This window comes from Heterodontus francisci, chromosome 7 (genome assembly GCF_036365525.1).
Source record: "Heterodontus francisci isolate sHetFra1 chromosome 7, sHetFra1.hap1, whole genome shotgun sequence".
In the NCBI taxonomy this organism is placed as follows: Eukaryota; Metazoa; Chordata; class Chondrichthyes; order Heterodontiformes; family Heterodontidae; genus Heterodontus; species Heterodontus francisci.
This window is the reverse complement of record NC_090377.1, coordinates 105,271,824-105,292,341: the sequence shown is the minus strand read 5'-3', so window position 1 is coordinate 105,292,341 and position 20,518 is coordinate 105,271,824. Positions and strand designations below refer to the sequence as shown.

General features: G+C 44.7%; 1 protein-coding gene across 1 annotated transcript in view; it reads right to left on the bottom strand.

Moving 5' to 3' along the window:
* The window catches only part of LOC137372405 (protein unc-80 homolog), a 500,647-nt gene that overhangs the window by 444,170 nt on the left and 35,959 nt on the right, over positions 1-20,518 (bottom strand). Inside the window, exons 4-6 of the mRNA XM_068036292.1 lie at positions 19,685-19,998; positions 11,941-12,064; positions 1,186-1,250 (exon numbers count right to left, since the gene is read on the bottom strand). Of these exons, the coding sequence (XP_067892393.1) occupies positions 1,186-1,250; positions 11,941-12,064; positions 19,685-19,998 (503 nt within the window). The remainder of the gene's footprint in view (positions 1-1,185; positions 1,251-11,940; positions 12,065-19,684; positions 19,999-20,518) is intronic.

The following is a 20,518-nucleotide window of genomic DNA, read 5'->3' as shown; positions in this document are numbered from 1 at the left end:
CTATGGAAGGCCAGCTGCTGTCCAGTTAAGTGCCTGATTGGCACTAAACTCGGTGGGCCTTCCATACAAAAGGCAACGCAGGGATCTCGGCGTCAGTTTCCCCCGACGAGATCCCTGCCGCTAGCACACAATTCCTCACTACGTCTCCAGCTACACGTACCACAACAGAGTGTGAACAGTCCTCCTCTTATCAAAATGGGCTACCATCAGAAGATATTGTACAACCCATCAGGAACTAAAAGCCTAAAGGTACATTTATGAATTTACTTTTAAAGGTAACCTTTTTGGAGAACAAAGAAGTCATTCAAGTTCAGAACATCAATCATGAAAATCAGTCTGGGATTTCCAGCCACAGAGAGAACATCAAAAGCTATCTTTAATTCCAACACAAGGCTGTGAGAGAGATCAATTCCAACTAAGGCATTTGAACCTTGCTGAGACGAGGTGGCAACCAACTGCAGAAGAGAAGCAAGAGAGTGCCTTTCAAACAGCTCCTCCACCCATGAAAATTGAACTAAAACATACCAGCACCATCTTCGAACTGAAATTTTGACTGCCAGGAGACTTTATCAACCCAGCAAGGGCAAGACACCCAGCTAACAGGCCTGCAACTTTAAAACTTACCATCAAAGAGGATCCTACAGGTTTTTCCTGAAAACCACACACTTTTACACCTTGAACTCTTAACACCTCTTTCCCTTTACCTTCTATCTTTTCTTGAGCGTGCATGAGAGAGGGAATGCATGCGTGGGTGGTGTTGTGAATATTTCGGTTGGTTATTGTTTATCTTCTGTTATAAACTCATGAAAAAATCTGTCACTGTCTGTTTATTTGACCAAGAAAGCACAGGAACTGAAACACTAATTTAAACAAAACACTACCTGTGGTCAATTGGAAGGTGACCACTGGAAACCAGCCACACCATTTCCCACCTCTCCGTAACAGTATGGATATAGGAAATATACTAACACAGCTTCTGTAGTAATACATAGTCAAGCATGTTAATGAATTATCCAGAAAACTAAAGCGGCTACACAATTCAACACATTGATGAATGTTAAGATACAGATCATCATTATCTAATTGAATGGCAGAATAGGCTCATGAGGCTGAATGGTCTACTCTTGTTCCTATGTGATATAAATACAGTAAAGTGGAAAATGAGATAGATAACTAAACACTCACCATTGTTCCAGCTTTGTCAGAATCACAAGGTGTTCCTTTATTGTTTAAGGGTGAAGTTCTTTTAGCTAGAAAGGAAATGTCATAAGTCACAAGCAGACAAGACTTCAGATTTCCCATTGTTGGTTGGCTATTTGAGCAGTGTAAATTGGACAGATAGCAGCATAAATTCTGTCCTGCTGAAACTCTATTTTTGTCACTTGTGGGTGGAGACTAGCACTGTTGGAATTATCACCTCAAATAGGTGATGCTTTATTTAAATACTCATTTGTGATTGGAGGGCTTCCTGCACACCATTTCCAGAATATGGACATTCCTTTAACATGAACATCTCGCATTGCTAGGGAATCAGCTGCAACAATGGCCAATATAAAGGCCATGGGTAAACACATTGCATCTGCAATATTTCAGTCACTTTTGACTCTTTTTGCGAATGAAAGGTTTTGCATTTTATTTCTGCTGGCCCTTGAGTCTTCATTTGTGACAATTGTTCATTTATTTTTTTATGTGAAGTTTGGCTACACCTCCTTGCAATGCTGATAGAATCATGGCACGTCACAAAGGGCCACCCTCCTTTCAAGCTCCTCATACAGCATCACTGCTAATTTAACAGCCATCAAACAGGGGTCAGGTGCTGGCTACCCCATCACTTGCTTGCAGATTTGTACCTGCACCTTAGGATTTCTTTCTCTCCATTTTTGACTTCAACCTTGTCAAAACTTGCTTTCTGAGTCTTTCCAAAACCTTTCAGAATTTTTGTCCCTCTGTTCAGGCAGTCCCCTTCAATTAAACCCTTCCCTTTTACATTTCAACTTGCAAAAAATTTTCATGCCCACCAGCTGTCCAATTCTGCACCTGAATCTGCTTAAGTATGCTAACCTTGGAAAACTGGGTTGCTTGCTATTTGACTCTAAGAGGGCTAAATTGGATAGCCCCCGAATTCAGGCACGGGGATCACAATGTGCAATGATCCCGCTCCTGACTGGAGTGATGCAGGCAGTACTTAAACCTCATGCTGCTTGCTCATTTCCATGATTGTAACATGCAGCCCAGCACTGAATGCGCTACTGGGTGGCCGCATGCTTCAATGGGGGCCCAAGTTCACGCAAAGCTATCACCAATGAAAGCTTGCCTACAGTACTTCAAGCCAAACTGCACCTCTTAAAAGTGACTTACATTCTGGCTGCAGCAGTGGGCTGGAAGTGGCTGGGGAACATTGGAAGAGTTTCAGGAAGAAACTGAAACGGCACAACAGGCAAGCTCAGGTTCCTGATGCCACACTGGAGTGGCTGGTGCAGGAGGGAGACTGGAGGACAGAGCTTCTCTTCCTTCAGATGGTCAGGAGGCCCTCCAGACAAATGTAAGGAGGTTAAGAGACAGTCAATGCCAACAGTCTGATGCCAAGGACATGGATGCAGTACTGTAAGATGTTTAATGACTTCGCACTAGTGGTCAGGATCAGTGAATGCACCTTAAATGCTAAGTCCTACCAACTGCATCACTACCCTCACATGTTAGTCTAATACCACACCCGCTTCACTTGCCTACCAGCAATCTACATCAATCATGACTCAAACCTCTCATTTATATGCTTCAACTTACCCTCAGAATGTAGCACTGCTGAGCGGCACACTCACATTTCACAGCTTGCACATACTGCCAGATATTCAATCCTCGTAGGCACATCACTCAAACACATTGTTACACACTCACTGACACACTTCCCTTTCTTTTTCAGGAAAGGGTGGCCCTTAATAAGCAGCAGCAGAAAACAAGGGGGTAGGAGGCATGGCTGCATGTGCCAGCCCCATGGAGGAAATGGTGCTGGGGATAACTGGAGCAGTCATCACTGAGGTCGTGGGCAGCAACTCCGGTGAAGCCATCCAGGATGATGGTATGTTCATGCCTTATGCTCCTTCTCAAATTCAACTTCACCCTCATCCCGCAATTTGGTATGAAGTACAAGCTGCAGATGGTGCAATTATGCACTTCATGCCTTCCCCTAAACCCCTCTTTCCCTCATCCCAACCCTTTGCTTGTGCATTGTGCTTTCAGACACGCAGAGCTGCTGGCAGTGACGCCTGAGGATGAATGCCTAGAGGAAAAACAGACCTCTGAGGAAGAAACACCTGTTACTTGATCTAACACTCACAATCACCAACTTAGGTGAGCGAGAGTGATTGCCCCTGACATCGAGGCAGCATTTGACCATGTATGGCATCAAGGAGCCCTAGCAAAATTGAAGTCAATGGGAATCAAGGGGAAAATTCTCCACTGCTTGGGAGTCACACCTAGCACAAAGGAAGATGGTTGTGGTTGTTCAAGGTCAAACAGCTAAGCCCCAGGACGTCGATGCAGGAGTTCCTCAAAGTAGTGTTCTAGGCCCAACTATCTTCAGCTGCTTCATCAATGACCTTCCCTCCATGATAAGGTCAGAAGTGGGGATGTTTGCTGATGATTGCACAGTGTTCAGTACCATTTGTGACTCCTCAGATACTGAAGCAGTCCATGTCCATGTGCAGCAAGAACTGGACAACATTCAGGTGTGGACTGATAGGTGGCAAGTGACATTTGCGCCACACAAGTGCCAGGCAATGACAAGCTCCAACAAGAGAGAATCTAACCATCTCCACTTAACATTTTACAGCATTACCATCACTGAATCCGTGACAATCAACATCCTTGACCATCATTGTCATTGACCAGAAACAACTGGACCAGCCATATAAATACTGTGGCTACAACAGCAGGCCAGAGGCCGGGAATTCTGCTGTGAGTAACTCATCTTCTCCCCAAAGCCTGTCCGAGGCACAAGTCAGGAGTGGGATGGAATACTCTCCACTTGCCTGGATAAGTGCAGCTCCAACCACACTCAGAAAGCTCCATACCATGCAGGACAAAGCAGCCCGCTTGATTGGCACCCGATCCACCACCTTAAACATTCACTCCATCCACCACTGGCACACAGTGGCAGCAGTGTAAACCATCTACAAGATGCACTGCAGCACCGTTCCAAGCCTACTTTGATAACACCTTCCAAACTTGCTACCTCTACCGCCTAGAAGGATAAGGACAGCAGGCGCATGGGAACATCACCACCTGCAAGTTCCCCTCCAAGCCACACACTATGTCTTGGAACTAGATCATCGTTCCTTCACTGGCACTGGGTCAAAATCCTGAAAATCCCTCCCTGGCACACTGTGGCTGTACCCGCACCACATGGACTTCAGCAGTTCAAGAAGGCAGCTCACCACCACCTTCTCAAGGACAGTTAGGGATGGGCAATAAACGCTGGTCTTGCTAGCCGTGCTCCTACCCCATGAACGAATAAAAAAATGATACTGGCACTGCATGTACTTTAAAGGGTAACATAGAGGCAGGATCAGCACATGGTGAGTCACCGGGCATAAGTGGGCCACAACCAAGCCAGGGAAAAGACAGTGCATGTGCCAGCTCCCCAGAGGGTTAGGTCACGCAAGAGTTCTGCTGCAAAGGACTCAGATGAGGACTTCGATGGGGTGACATACAGGAAAATGTTGATGGACATGAATAGAGAAATGTTGCGTGTGTTGGCAGGCCTGCCACAGAGCCTGTTGTCACTGTCACAGGGGAGTCCAGCTCCAACTTGGCACAGAGTTTGTGCAGAGCTTGGAGCACATCATTTCCAGCATGGAACTGGTGGCCAACTCTATGACAGCATTTCGTCGATGTCGCAGTTGCCATTACATCACAGGCAGAAGCCACAAAAAGTCTGAGTACTGCAGTGGAAGCTCAGAATAAGGTCCTGAGATCTCTATTTGTTGCCACACAAGCCCCACTTCTTATCATGCAAGCTCATACTGCTGCCATCATGGCTGCGTTTCAGTGCTCAAAGGGACATACATGCTTTCACTGCAGTCCAGCAATCTGTGCACCAGCAGATTACTAGGATTGCTGAGGTACCACCCGGGGAGTGGTAGTGGCTCTGTGGTACACAAACTTGTTGTCCTCTCTCAGGATGGCAGCATTCATGCTCCCACAGCTACCACTCTGCCAGTGCCCCTGATGTCGCCGGTCAGTCAGCCAGTCTAGACTGCTGCCACCCATGCCAAGGTGGTGCCGTCCGAAACCGGGCCCTCAAGCCCCAAATCTGCTTGAGGGCTTCCTGCAAGACCATCTTCAGTGTCCTCCATTGAAAGTCAGCAGCCTTCCACCTGCCCTGCTGCAGACACTGGGGTAGCACTAGGTCAGGCAAAGGTATCTGCAAGACAGACACTAAGGGAATGCACAAGGGTAACTAGTGCTGCATTGTATGGAGCATTGAATGAGTTGTTGGATAAACCTGGTAGGGAATGGAATGTGGTAAAGAGGATACTGTGATGGTCCATAACAAAGTGATGGTAAGATGGGGAAATGTTGAGAAATGGGGATATGGGGATTCATTCAGAAGAAACAGAGTCTGAGTTAAGCTCACGGACAGTCTGTCCAGACTGTGAATGGGCCCACAGCCTCCTCCCTTCCCTCCTTCTCCTTCTCCTTTCCCTCCTCCTAATTGCCAAAGCTCTGGGGCAAGGGCCATGATGGTCAGTTTGTGGAAGTTGCAGCAGAGCACCACATATCAGGATATCCACTCGTACCAGTACTGGAGAACTCCCCAAACGGTCCAGGCAGCAGAACCATTTCTTCAGGATACCAATGGTCTGTTCTATGACATTACCCATTGCAATATGGTTCTCTGTATTAGCGCTGTCCATGTGTCATGGGGTTGTGGAGGGGAGTCATCAGCCACGTGTATGGCGGATAGCCCTTGTCGCTGAGGAACCGCCCTCTAGTTAGACATGATGGCTCAAAAATGAATGAAACTGCAGGCTGGCGCAAGAAGAATCAAAGAATCAGAGAATCACAGAATGGTTACAGCACAGAAAGAGGCCATTCGGCCCGTCGTATCTGTGCTGGCTCTACCAGGGCAAATCTCCTAGTCCCACTCCCCTGCCTTTTCCCCATAGGCATGCAAAGTTTTTCTCTTCAGATAATTATCCCGTTCTCAATTGAAATCCTCGATTGAATCTACCTCCACCACACTCAGGCAGTGCATTCCAGATCCGAATCACTTGCTAAGTAAAAACATTTTTCCTCGTATTTCTGTTGCTCCTTTTGCCAATCACCTTAAATCCGTGTCCTCTGGTTCCAGATCATTTTGCCAATGGGAACAGTTTCTCCCTATCTACACTGTCCAGCCCTCTCATGATTTTGAGCACCTTTATCAAATCTCCTCTTAATCTTCTCTTCTCCAAGGAGAACAGACCCAACTTCTCCAATCTATCCACATAACTGAAGATCCTCATCCCTGAAACCATTCTCCTGAATCTTTTCTGCACCCTCTCCAATGCCTTCACATCCTGCCTAAAGTGTGATGCACAGAACTGGACACAATACTCCAGTTAAGACCGAACCAGTATTTTTTACAGGTTTATCATAACTTCCTTGTTTTTGTACTCTATGCCGCTATTTATAAAACCCATGATCCCGTATGCTTTATTAACCAATTTCACAACCTGCCTTGTAACCTTCAATGATTTGTGCACATGCACCCCCAGGTCCCTCTACTCCTGCACCCTCTTTAGAATTGTACCTTTTAAGTTATATTGCCTCTCCTCATTCTTCCTACCAAAATGAATCACTTCACACTTTTCTGCAATAAATCTTGTCTGCCACTTGTCCACCCATTCCACTAACCTGTCTATGTCCTTTTGAATTTTATCACTATCCTCCTCACAGTTCACAATATTTCCAAGTTTTGTGTCATCCGCAAATGTTGAAATTGTGTCCTGTACACCCAAGTCTAGGTCATTTTATAAATATATAATATATATATATAAAAAAAGCAGCAGTCCTAACACCAAGCCCTGGGAAACCCCACTATACACCTTCCTCCAATCTGAAAATTAACCATTCACAACTACTCTCTGTTTCCCATCACTCAGCCAATTTCGTATCCATGCTGCTACTGTCCTTTTTATTCCATAGGCTCTAACTTTGCTGACAAGCCTTTTATGTGGCACTTTCTCAAATACCTCTTGGAAGTCCATGAAAACCACATCAACTGCATTACCCTTAACAACTCGCCCTGTTACCTCATCAAATACGCAAGCAAGTTAATTAAACATGCTTTGCCCTTAACAAATCCATGTTGGCTATCCTTAACTAATCTACATTTGTCCAAGTGATTATTAATTTTGTCCTGAATTATCATTTCTAAAAGCTGTCCCACCACTGAGGTTAAAGTGACTGGCCTGAAGTTGTCCCGGCTTGTCCCGACATCCTTTTTTGAACAAGGGTGTAACATTTGCAATTCTGCAGTCCTTCAGCACCAGACCTGTATCCAAAAGGGACTGGAAGATTATGGCCTGTGCCTCTGCAATTTACACCCTAACTTCTCTCACTATCCCTTGATGCATCTCATCCAGTCCTCGTGACTTCTCAACTTTAAGTACTGCCAGCCTATCCAATACCTCCTCCTTATCAATTTTTAAACCATCCAGTGTCGCAACTATCTCCTCGTTCACAACGACTTGATCAGCACCTTCTTTTTTGGTAAACACTGAAGCAAAGTACTCATTTAGTACCTCAGCCATGCTCCCTGCCTCCATGCATAAATCCCCTTTTAGGTCCCTAATTGGCCCCACTCCTCCTTTTATCACCCTTTTACTATTTATAGGCCTAGAGAAGACTTTTAGATTCATTTTTATGTTAGCCACGAGTCTCTTCTTATATTCTCTCTTTGCTTCTATTTGTTTTTTGACGTTCCCTCTGAACCTCTATATTCAGCCTGGTTCTCAATTGTATTATCCACCTGACATCTGTCATTGCACCCTTTTTCTGCTTCATCTTACTTGCTATCTCTTTTGTCATCCAGGGAGCTCAGGATTTGTTTGCCCTACCTTTCCCCCTCATGGGAATGTACCTTGACTGTACCTGGACTATCTCCTCTTTAAAGGCAGCCCATTGTTCAGTTACAGTTTTGCCTACCAATCTTTGATTCTAATTTACTTGGGCCCGATTCGTTCTCACTCAATTGAAGTTGGCTCTCTCCAAATTAATTATCTTTACTCTGGATTGCTCCTTGTCCTTTTCCATAGCTAACCTAAACCTTATGATGCTATGGTCACTGTCCCCTAAATGTTCCCCTACTGACAATTGATTCACTTGACCCACCTCATTCCCCAGATCCAGAATCAGCAATGCCTCCTTCCTCATTGGACTGGAAACATATGATGCAGAAAATTCTTCTGATCACATTCTAGAAACTCTTGCCCCTCTCTGCCATTTACACTAATACTATCCCAGTCTATATTCTGATAAAGACCCCCATTATAACTACTTTATTATTTTTGCACCTCTCTGTAATTTTCTTGCAGATAGATTCCTTTATATCCTTCCCACTAGTTGGTGGCCTATAGAATACCCCCAACAATGGAATGGTACCTCTATTGTTTCATAGCTCTAACCAAATAGATTCTGTCCTTGACGCCTGTAGGACATCCTCTCTGTCCAGCACTGTAATGTTCTCCTTAATTAATACAGCTACCTCTCCTTCCTTCCCTATCTTTCATGAAAGCATCATAACTGCTACCAGGATAACAGGCATTCACCAGCATGATGTTCTGCGCATGGTCACACATCCATGGTAGATTCCTCAATGTTCGAGTATGTCCAAGCTGTAAAGGATTTTGGCATCTTCTGTGGGTCCTCTCATGATGGGTGTCCAATGTGGGATTGGCATTGATGTCCGCAGAACTGTCATTGTTGGTGCTTGGGGGAACTTCTGCAGCTGCGCCATCTCTGGCCTTCCTCTGGGCACAACAGATGTCACGAGTTTGGTGTAGATGGTCCTCGAAACATGCTGAACCAAACTTCAGTGCTTGCCTCCACATGGGCCGGTCGGCTGCAGTTTTCCCAAGAGAGGTGATCTGCAATGCCGAAGTTTGCAAGGCTCTTTTTTACGGTGCCCTTATATCATTTTTTCTGACTACCTTGACATCATTTGCCCTGAGACAATTCTCCATGGAAGATCTGCTTTGGGATTCTGTAATCATCCATGTGGGAGACATGGCCTGCCCGTCTAAGTTGAATTTTCTGGAGGATGGTCTCCATGCTGTTGAGCCTAGCATGTTGGAAAACGTCGTTGTTTGTGATCTTGTCCTGTCATCGAATTTTCATGATGGACCTCAGGTGTCTTTGGTGGAAGCGTTCCAGAGCTTTGATGTGGTGGCCTGCAGCAGATCCAGGATTCTGCACCATACAGCAGGGTGGTAAGGACAATGGCCTGGTAGAGTTCAATTGTAGTCTTCAGCTTAATGCTATGCCACTTCTAGACACGATTATGGAGTCAAACATAGGTAGAACTTGCTTTCTGGATGCGTACACGGATATCTTTATCAATAGTGGCATGTTTAGAGAGCTTACTAACAAGGTATCAGAATTTTTCTACAGCCTTGAGATTGGCGCCATCAACGGTTATGTCTGGTGCTTCATAGTGTGTGCCTGGTGCTGGCTGAAACATAACCTCGGTCTTGGAGACACTGAGTTGGAGACCAAAGTTTTTGGCAGCACTTGAGAATTTGTTTGCCATAGTCTGGATGTCTTCCTTGTTGTGGGCAGCTGGGGCACAGTCATCTGTATTCAGAAGCTCTCTAATTACTGCCACAGTGACTTTGGTGGAGGCATGCAATTTGGAGAGATTGAAAAGCTTCCTTGAACGGAACCTAACGTTGATGCCTGTAGGCATGTCTCTGGTGGCTTCCTTAAGCATTGCAGCAAAGAAGAGATTGAAGAGTTGGGGACCCATGACGCATCCTTGCTTTACGCCACTGGTTACCGCAAAGGCATCTGACATCTCACCACGTCCAACCATGCCAACATGCAGTAGGCGCGGGATTTTGGCAAACTTGTTCGGATATCCTAGCTTGGACAGCATGTGCCATAGACCAGGTTGACTCACACTGTCAAAAGCTTTAGTTAGGTCTATGAATAGCACATATAGTTCTTTGCACTTTTCTTGTAGTTGTCTCGTTACAAACTCCATATCGGCTGTCCCACGGTTAGCCCTAAAACCACACTGATTCCGGGAGGGCATCATCTACGAGGCTGTCTAGTAGACGATTTAATTGGTCCCTTGTGAGGGTCTTTTCTGCAACTGAGCTGCAACATCGAACTGAGAGGCATGATCTGTGTTTTTACAATGTGCTGAAGACTGTATATTGCCCACTCACCACAATCTTTGTCCCTATCCTAACAGCTGATGGAAATACTGATAAGGCAGCTGTAACGGAAAGGTGGCGTGTGCGCTTTGCTGAGCTCCTCAACAGAGACTCCCAAATTTCAGCAGATTCTCTGCATCAAATTGAACAGTTGCCTGAGAAAGAAAGCCTGTTTCTTCTTTCATCCACTGAAGAGATGATAAAGGCAATCAAATCAACCAAACAAGGCAAAATCCCTTACCCAGACAGCATTCCAGCAGATGTTTGTAAGTATAATAGTACAGAAATTGTTAACAAACTTACAGCTGTCTTCAAGAGTATCTGGCATAAAAATTCACGCCCATGGTCACATTGATGGCCACTGGCAGAACCACCCTTGCCCTGCTCTGCGGTTGCAGGTCTGGTTCCAAGAGGTGACATAGTTCTGTGGCCACCTCTTTGGTGCAAGTGCAGCCACCAAACACATTGCTTCTGGTTTGGGTGCAAGTAGGAGAAATGCTCCCGGAAGACCCTAGGTGGGTAAGGCCAACTACTGAGTGAACTCCTTTTCCTCCTCCCTCTGTAAGCAGCTAGTCTTCTTTGCTGCCTCTACTCCATCTCCCTCTGATGCTGCAGTCCAAGGGGAACTGCAACTATAGCTTCCATGACTATGAGCAAGTGCTGTGTTCAGACGCATTTCAGAAGCACACAATCCATTCCAAATGTCTAGCACCATCTCCTGCTGACTTAATCAACATTTCACAACTCCTGCAACAACCCAGTACTTCCAATAACAGCAAGTAGTCAAAAGCAACTCATCTACAAGTTGGATGGTGATGTCTTTAAGTAGTGCTGGTGGGGCGAGGTCCCTCGTGCAGCTGAAGGCATGTTTAGCTGAGCATGTTAGAGAGGGTGTTAAATGGAGCCGCGAGGTCTAAAATGCAGGTAAGGTATCAAATCCGCATTGAACGCTGACTGAAGTCACAAGCTGTCCACTCTGCATACTTCCAGCACATGTATGGGCCACCCGTACTATGGTCCTCCACAACATGGTGACTGCCACAGGCCATGCTGCAAGTGGTTGGGAGAGGGCATTCCCGCCTTTTTTGTTACCTCAACCAGCTCTCATAGCGCCAAAACCACTGGTGCAATGGAACCGAATTTTGCAGCCTAAAACCTATCGTCAGACATTCAGTTCCAAAATGTATTTATTGGTCAAAATACAGGGTAGGTGACAGAAACATCAAATTATGTGATTATAGATATCACCAACAGCAAATCCGAGTACCATTTTAAAAAAAATCTTTGAAATTGCACTGTAAAAACTCGCATACAAATGCTTTATGCATTCATATGAAACCCTTTTGTTATTTTAATAGAGGCAATAATCCTTTTCTTTTAAATGGGGTCACCCTTAAATCAGTGGGCAAAGGAATTTTACGCAAACATGTTAAGCCGCATAATTATATTTGGATGGCTTAGTTTTACTGCGAGGTCCAAATAACATATATCATGTTAACAGCTGTCAATATTTTCTTACCTGTAACAATATTTCTGATTGGTTTTACAAGAGCAGTAAATGCAGGTGCTTCAGGATGCTTGTGCTCCCACATTGGCTGCCAAATCACAAGGCCACTGGCTAGGCGAAAGGTGAGGTCCGATTCCTAAGAAGAATCAATAAAGGTAACACGTCATTATGTGTGAAATGGTGAGTAAACTATTTTCTTTTAATTGATTCTGGCCATGCTAATCGACTGGATTTTATCAAAAAATTTAAAAAGCTTAACTCACAATTGTTAATACTGACATATTTTAGTCAAAGACAAAATCTTTAGTTTTTTTAGCTCATTGAAATTTACTTCAACTTTTTCCTGTTCACGAAAATAGAATAATGTTCAACAGTGACTATTCTCATCGAAATTTTCATTGATTGAAAACGTGCAACACAAGATGGCACATACAGATGTGCATCAGGCAACTGCTATCAACAAATAACTGCCTCATAGCTGATTAAAACCAACTATGAGTTCTCCCATTTTATAAGACAACAATCAATGATTCCTCTTTATGGATTACCTTTATTTTAACCTTTCAGGTGTGCTCTGTTAATTTTTGCTTTAGTTCTAAAGTAGTGCTGGAATGTTTATCGCAATTCAATAGAAGCAGCATGAAGTCCTGCTTCGGCAGAGTGCTTAAGCTGGGAATTTGATGAGTGTGGGAATTCAGCACAGTGAGGGAAGAGGTGCTGTTCTAGTCTTTTACAGAACAAGGAGTGGTCTGAGAGGGGGAGCAGAAGACAGTGAGACAAGAGAGCTGACGGCCAGAAGCATCAATTAGGTAAGCAGGTAGGTGATTGTTTGGTGAGCGCTAAGGTTCTTTTATTTTCTCTAGACGAAGGCCCTAGTTTGAACTAGTATCAGAGAGATATAACTAATGTCTTAAATTTATAGCTTAACTAGTTAAACTACAGACTATAACTACAATTTACTGTTAAGTGCTATCTCTAAACTTGAAACCCAAATTCGGTAAACAAAATACAATAAAGATTGCATGGCAGGCGATGTGTTGCAGTTGTAGCATGTAGGAGCCGGTGGACACAAGTGTGATCCACTGCAACCACATCTGCAGTGTCTGCAGTTCAAGGAAATTCGGCTCAGAGTTGATGAGCTGGAGTCCGAGCTTCAGAAACTGCAATGCATCAGGGAGGGAGAAAGTTGCCTGGACACTTTGTTCCAGAAGGCAGTCACAACCCTTAGGTTAAGTACTTCAGATTTGGTCCGTAGTCAGGGACAGGAGGGTGTGACTACGAGTGAAGCAGGTACGGGGATCCAGAAGGTAGCACTGGAGGAGCCTCCGCCCTTCCACTTGTCCAACAGGTTTCAGGTTCTTGCAGCCTGTGTGGATGAGAGCAGGGGCTACTGGGAGGATGAGTAAACTGACTATAGCACCATGTACAGGGCACCATTCAAGTGGGGGGGGGGGAATAAAAAGGAATTTAACAGTAGTATGGCACAGAATAGTTGGGGGATAGAAACTGTTCTCTGCAGCCGAGAGAGAGAGTCCCGAAGGCTTTGTTGCCTGCCCGGTGCCAGGGTTAAGGACATCTCCTCGGGGCTGGAGAGGAACTTGGAGTGGGAGGGGGAGGATCCAGTTATCGTCGACCACGTAGGTACCAACAACATAGGTAGGACTAAGAAAGAGGTTCTGTTAAAGGAGTATGAGAGGCTAGGGGCTACATTAAAAAGCAGAACCACAAAAGTAGTAATCTCTGTATTGCTACCTGAGCCACAAGCCAATTGGCATCGGGTAAATAAGATCAGAGAGTTCAACACGTGGCTCAAAGATTGGTGTGGGAGAAATGGGCTTCCATTCATGAGGCACTGGCACCACTACTGGGGAAAAAGAGAGCTGTATTGTTAGGATGGGCTTGAACCACACTGGGACCAATGTCTTGGCGAATTGTATAACTAGGGCTGTAGAGAGGGCCTTAAACATAATAGTAGGGGGGAAGGTACACTTAAGAGGAGATTTAGAAAGTTAACAAGAAAAGACAAGGCAATAGTGCAGGGTATCGACACGGGTAACAATAACCAGACTGTGACAGGAAGGGACAGAGCATAAAAACATAATAGTGCACTAGCAAATAAGACCAAAAGAGGGAAAAATGGTAAAAAGACAGAATTAATGGCTCTTTATCTGTACGCACGTAGCATTCGTAACAAGATGGATGAACTGTTCGCACAAATAGAAATAAATGGGTAAGATATGATAGCCATTACAGAGACGTGGGGCTGAATTTTATTCTCCCGCTGCCAGCAGTGAAAAAAATGGTGGCCCGTATGTAGTAATTTGCATTAGAGCCCCCCCCCCCCCCCTCCGCACGCTCCCCCCACTTCACTAAAATTCCTAAGCTCACCCCTTCTCCACCACAGTGGTGCCTGCTTTCCCAAGGTGGGAAAGTGAAGACGCGTGAGTACTGGCCTCCACTTGGAAGACTGCAGCCCGAAGGTAAAATTGCTGTTGATTTTATTTAAACGTGTTCATTTCATTAATTTAAATATGTTAATCCGGTCCCGTCACCTCGCTGCCACCAGGAAGATTGAGCACGGCACTCCTGGTGTCAGGCTCGTGGCAGGCTGCTGCCGGAACAATCCTCTGGCCACAAACTCACCCCCCACTCCCCACCCCACCCCGCCATGGAACCTGATGTTGGGAGCTCAGTAAAATCCCAGCCAAAGCCTCTAAAAGAAGGGTGTACCATCTGTGGCTAAGGAAGTTAAGGATGATATCAAAGTAAACACTGGTCCGTTAAAGGGTGAGACTCAGGAATTAATAATGGGAAAGAAGGAAATGGCAGAGACTTTCAACAAGCATTTTGTATCTGTCTTCGCGGAAGAAGACACAAAAGATATTCCAAGAATAGCAGAAAATCAAGAGGCAAAAGGGAGCGAGGAACTTAAAATAATCACTAACACGAGAGAAAAACTACTGGGAAAACTAATGGGACTGAAGACTGACAAGTACCCTGGACCTGATGGCCTGAATCCTAGGGTCTTAAAATAAGTGGCTGCAGAAATCGTGGATGTATTGGTTGTAATATTCCAAAATTCCTTAGATTCTGGAAAGGTCCCAGTGGATTGGAAAACCACCTGTATTCAAGAAAGGAAGGTAACAGAAAGCAGGAAACTATAGGCCAGTTAGCCCAACATCTGCCATTCGGAAAATGCTGGAAACTATTCTTAAGGAAGTAGTAGCAGGGCATGTAGAAAATCATAATACAATCAAGCAAAGTCAACATGGTTTTGTGAAAGGAAAATCGTGTTTAACAAATTTATTAGAGTTCTTTGAGGATGTAACAAGCAGGGTGGATCAAGGGGAAACCAATAGATATAGTGCATTTGGATTTCCAAAAGGAATTCAGTAATGTGCCACATAAAAGGTTACTGCACAAGATCAGAGGTCATGGTGTTGGGGGTAATATATTAGCATGGACAGAGGATTGACTAACAGGAAACAGAGTCGGGATAAATGGGGCATTTTCAGGTTGGCAAACTGTAACCAGTGGGGTATGACAGGGATCAGTGCTGGGGCTTCAACTATTTACAATCTATTTTAATGACTTGGATGCAGGGACCGAGTGTCTTGTTGCCAAATTTGCTGATGATACAAATATAGGTGGGAAAGCAAAGAGTCTGCAAAGGGATATGGATAAGTTGAATGGGCAAAAATTTGGCAGATGGAGTATAATGAGGGAAAATGTGAGGTTGTCCACTTTGGCGGGAAGAATAGAAAAGCAGAATATTAATTAAATGGAGAGAGACTGCAGAATGCTGTGGTACAGAGTGATCTGGGTGTCCTCACACATGAATCACAAAACGTTAGCATTCAAGTACTGAAAGTAATTAGAAGGCAAATGGAACATTGGCATTTATTGCAAGGGGGATGGAGTGTAAAAGTAGATAAGTATTACTACAACTGTACAGGGCATGTGTGAGACCATACCAAGAGTACTGCATACAGTTTTGGTCTCCTTATTTAAGGAGGGATATACTTGCATTGGAGGCAATTCAGAGAAGGTTCACTAGGTTGATTCCTGGGATGAAGGGGTTGCCTGATGAGAAAAGGTTCAGCAGGTTGGGCTTATACTCATTGGAGTTTAGAAGAATGAGAGGTGATCTTATTGAAACATATAAGATTCTGAGAGGGCTTGACAGGGTAGATGCTGAGAGGATGTTTTCCCTCAGGGGGTCATCTAGAACTAGGGGGCACAGTTTCAGACTAAGAGGTCTCCCATTTAAGACGGAAATGAGGAGAGATTTCTTCTCTCAGAGAGTTGTTAATCTTTGGAATTCTCTACCCCAGAGAGTAATGGAGGCTGAGTTATTGAATTTCTTCAAGGCTGAGCTAGATAGATTTTTGATCCACAAGTGAGTCAAGGGTTATGGGTGGCAGGCAGGAAAGTGGATTTAAGGCCAAATCAGATCAGCCATGATCATATTGAATGGTGGAGGAGGATCGAGTGGCCAACTGGCCTACTCCTGCTTCTATTTTTTATGTTCTTGTTCTTATGCAAGTCAATGGACCTAGTCATAATGTATTTAATCGCTGTTCACTTATCAACTGAAGCAACATCACAATAGTCAAGCTGAATCTCTGACCAAGGCAGTGCAAATTTCTTGGAAAAATTTTATGGTTTTGGAGTCTCATTATGATTTGGCTGCACCGTGCTCCAGTTTCCTCAAACCTAGAATGATACTGTTCTCGTGCAAGCTCATACATGTACATGCCTGCCCGGACACAGTGGTGGTCCAAATTTCAAAGACAAATTGGACTACTCACAAAAGTGAGTATGCACCTGGACTGGCATGAGTGAAACAGCACTGTTTGTTCTCTTACACTGCTGGGAAAATTAAATTGGAACTAATTATACTTTTTAAAGAGTGCTTATTTCTCTGCAACTACAGGAAAAAAGTATAGTTAACATTACAATTATTTCTGGAAAGTATTTAGTTTACAATTTACAATGGCCAATTTACCTATCAACCTGCAAGTCTTTGGCTGTGGGAGGAAACTGGAGCACCTGGCGGAAACCCACGCAGTCACAGGGAGAACTTGCAAACTCCGTACAGGCAGTACCCAGAATCGAACCTGGGTTGCTGGAGCTGTGAGGCTGCGGTGCTAGCCACTGTGCCGCCCTTTAATTATCCGTGGTTATCTTCTACTGGGTAATGTAGGTATACATAAAATACCACTATCTTCTTCTTTGGCCTCCTTGTCTCGAGAGACAATGGGTAAGCGCCTGGAGGTGGTCAGTGGTTTGTGCAGCAGCGCCTGGAGTGGCTATAAAGGCCAATTCTAAAGTGACAGACTCTTTCACAGGTGCTGCAGATAAAATTGGTTGTCGGAGCTGTTACACAGTTGGCTCTCCCCTTGCGCTTCTGTCTTTTTTCCTGCCAACTGCTAAGTCTCTTCGACTCGCCACTCTTTAGCCCCGCCTTTATGGCTGCCCACCAGCTCTGGCGATCACTGGAAACTGACTCCCACGACTTGTGATCAATGTCACAGGACTTCATGTCGCGTTTGCAGACATCTTTAAAGCGGAGACATGGACGGACGGTGGGTCTGATAGCAGTGACGAGCTCGCTGTACAATGTGTCCTTGGGGATCCTGCCATCTTCCATGCAGCTCACATGGCCAAGCCATCTCAAGCGCCGCTGGCTCAGTAGGGTGTATATGCTGGGGATGTTGGCCGCCTCGAGGACTTCTGCGTTGGAGATACAGTCCTGCCACCTGATGCCAAGGATTCTCCGGAGGCAGCGAAGACGGGATGAATTGAGATGTCGCTCTTGGCTGACATACGTTGTCCAGGCCTCGCTGCCGTAGAGCAAGGTACTGAGGACACAGACTTGATACACTCGGACTTTTGTGTTCCGTGTCAGTGCGCCATTTTCCCACGCTCTCTTGGCCAGTCTGGACATAGCAGTGGAAGCCTTTCCCATGCGCTTGTTGATTTCTGCATCTAGAGACAGATTACTGGTGATAGTTGAGCCTAGGTAGGTGAACTCTTGAACCACTTGCAGAGCATGGTTGCCGATATTGATGGATGGAGCATTTCTGACGTCCTGTCCCATGATGTGCATTTTCTTGAGGCTGATGGTTAGGCCAAATTCGTTGCAGGCAACCTCAATCCTGTCGATGAATCTCTGCAGACACTCTTCATTGTGAGATGTTAATGCAGCATCGTCAGCAAAGAGGAGTTCCCTGATGAGGACTTTCCGTACTTTGGTCTTCGCTCTTAGACGGGCAAGGTTGAACAACCTGCCACCTGATCTTGTGTGGAGGAAAATTCCTTCTTCTGAAGACTTTAACGCATGTGAGAAGAAGATCCCAAACAGTGTAGGTGCGAGAACACACTATGATGTGCAATATATGGCTACAATATATCTAAGATGGCAATGGGCTCAAATGAAGTTCAAGGACTGCATGATAAAAAACATACACTATTCTAAATTATAGAGTCATACAGCACAGGAGGTGGTCACTTGCCCCACTGTTTCAGTGCCAGCTGTTTGAAAAAGCAATACAATTGGTCCCACTCCAATGCTCTTTCCCTTAGCCTGGCAATTTTTTGCCTTTTCAAGTATATATCCAAATCCTTTTGCAAGTCCTTATTGAATCTGCTTCCACAACCGTTTTTGGCAGTGCATTCCAGATCATAATTCACTTTGTAAAAAAAATCCTCATCTCCCCTGTGGTTCTTTTGCCAATTACCTTAAATCTGTGTCCACTGGTTACCAACCCATCTAGCCAGTGGAGGCCATTTCACCTTATTTACTCAAAGAAAACTCATCAAAATTTTGAACAGCTGTTAAATCTCCCCTTAACCTTTCCTGCTATAAGGAGAACAACTCCAGTTTCTCTAGTCACTCCATAAAACTGAAGTCACTCATCCCTGGTACTATTCTGGTACATCTCTTCTTCACTCTCTCCAAGGCCTTGACATTCTTGCCAAAGTATAGTGCCTAGAATTGGGCACAATACTCCAGCTGAGGACTAAGCAGTGTTTTATAAAGGATTAGCATAACAATAATGGAAGACTAAAACACACTGCACAGATTGTAGTTAAATTGCACTAACACAATTAAGTGAACTGCTATCTGCTATGAACTGCTATGCAGTGGAGCAACACTAAGAAGAATTAAAAGCAAAATACTTAAATATGCTGAAAGTCTGAAATAAAAACAGAAAGTGTTGGAAATACTCAGCAGATCTGGTGGAACTTTCTCACTGTCTTTGGGTTTTCTGTTTCAATCTGGTACGTCTTGGATGATGAGTTTCACTGCCTGGGAGGATCTTTGTGGTTTTCCTGGAAAATGGGGGAGCAGTGAAGTGGTCACCTGCACTGAGCAGGTCAAGTGGTGTCTGCTCAAAACCAGCAGGGACGCACTCCCTGTGGATTTGGTGGTCAAAAAACTCGACCGTTTCTCTTGTCCTCTGCCCTATCACACACCTTCCCTTTTGTTCTCTTCCCCACCCCCCCACCTCCCCCCCCAACCCCCTGCTTCACTTGCTTAAAACCTATTACATTTCCAACCTTTGCCAGTTCTGATGAAAGGTCACAGACCTGAAACCTTAACGCTGCTTCTCTCGTCACAGATGCTGCCAGACCTGCTGAGTATTTCCAGCACCTTCTGTTTTTACTAAGAGTTAGCTCACTGTTTATGCTGAATTTCAAAATACCCAAAAAGTTTAAAGAAATTTATGAAATGTTTTTATTAATTTACCTTAATTCTGTTGATAAGAGGTGCAAACAAGAACACAAACAACTCCACAGTGGCCATTGAATTTGTGAATAGCTTGGGTCTTGTGTGCTCCTCCTCCTCTGTGGCACAACCTTGCCCAGGCTGGCCTGGGGATCCACGATTCTCCAACTGGTGAACAAAAGCACTGCCGCTCCCAGACCAGCTGGACCGTCCTCCTCGTCCAGTACTGAAGGCAGCTGTAGTCTCATTACTGCATTCAAAAGGAGCATCCAGCAGCATCCAATGCAGTGTATGAAGAAGCTTGGTCTCTGCAACGCCAAGTTTATCTTGATGGCCTGTAACATAACAATACATAATTTATGTTAATAGTTGAGATAGATTATTTTAGAGCAAAGTAATCAGTTCCATTTTCGTGTAATCCCCTGATGATCTGGGAGCATGCTGGGGGTCGATGAATGGGATATCAGGTAACAACCGTTGTCAAAGGGCTGATGCTCACTGTCTTAAAGCTGATCAAAAAAATTGCTGATTTTTCCACTGAAGTTGAACACAGCAGCACGGAGGGTGTGGAATAGAATTGCTGTAATTGAAGACAATTGTTACATCTTTGTGTTTTGTGTTAGATATTCTGCCATGCTTTGGCATCATGGATTACTCCTAACAGTATCTCCTATAAATAGTGTGCATCTTTAATTGCCCAATACCTGGATAGGCAGACCCAGAGTTCAAACAGAGAACCACTGTTAAACAGTAGTCCAGACTACTGGAATGTGCCATGTGCCCACATCCCCCCCTCCCCCCCACCAACATGATTCCCCTGGTTTTTGGTAGGTGGACTGAATATACACTCCATCA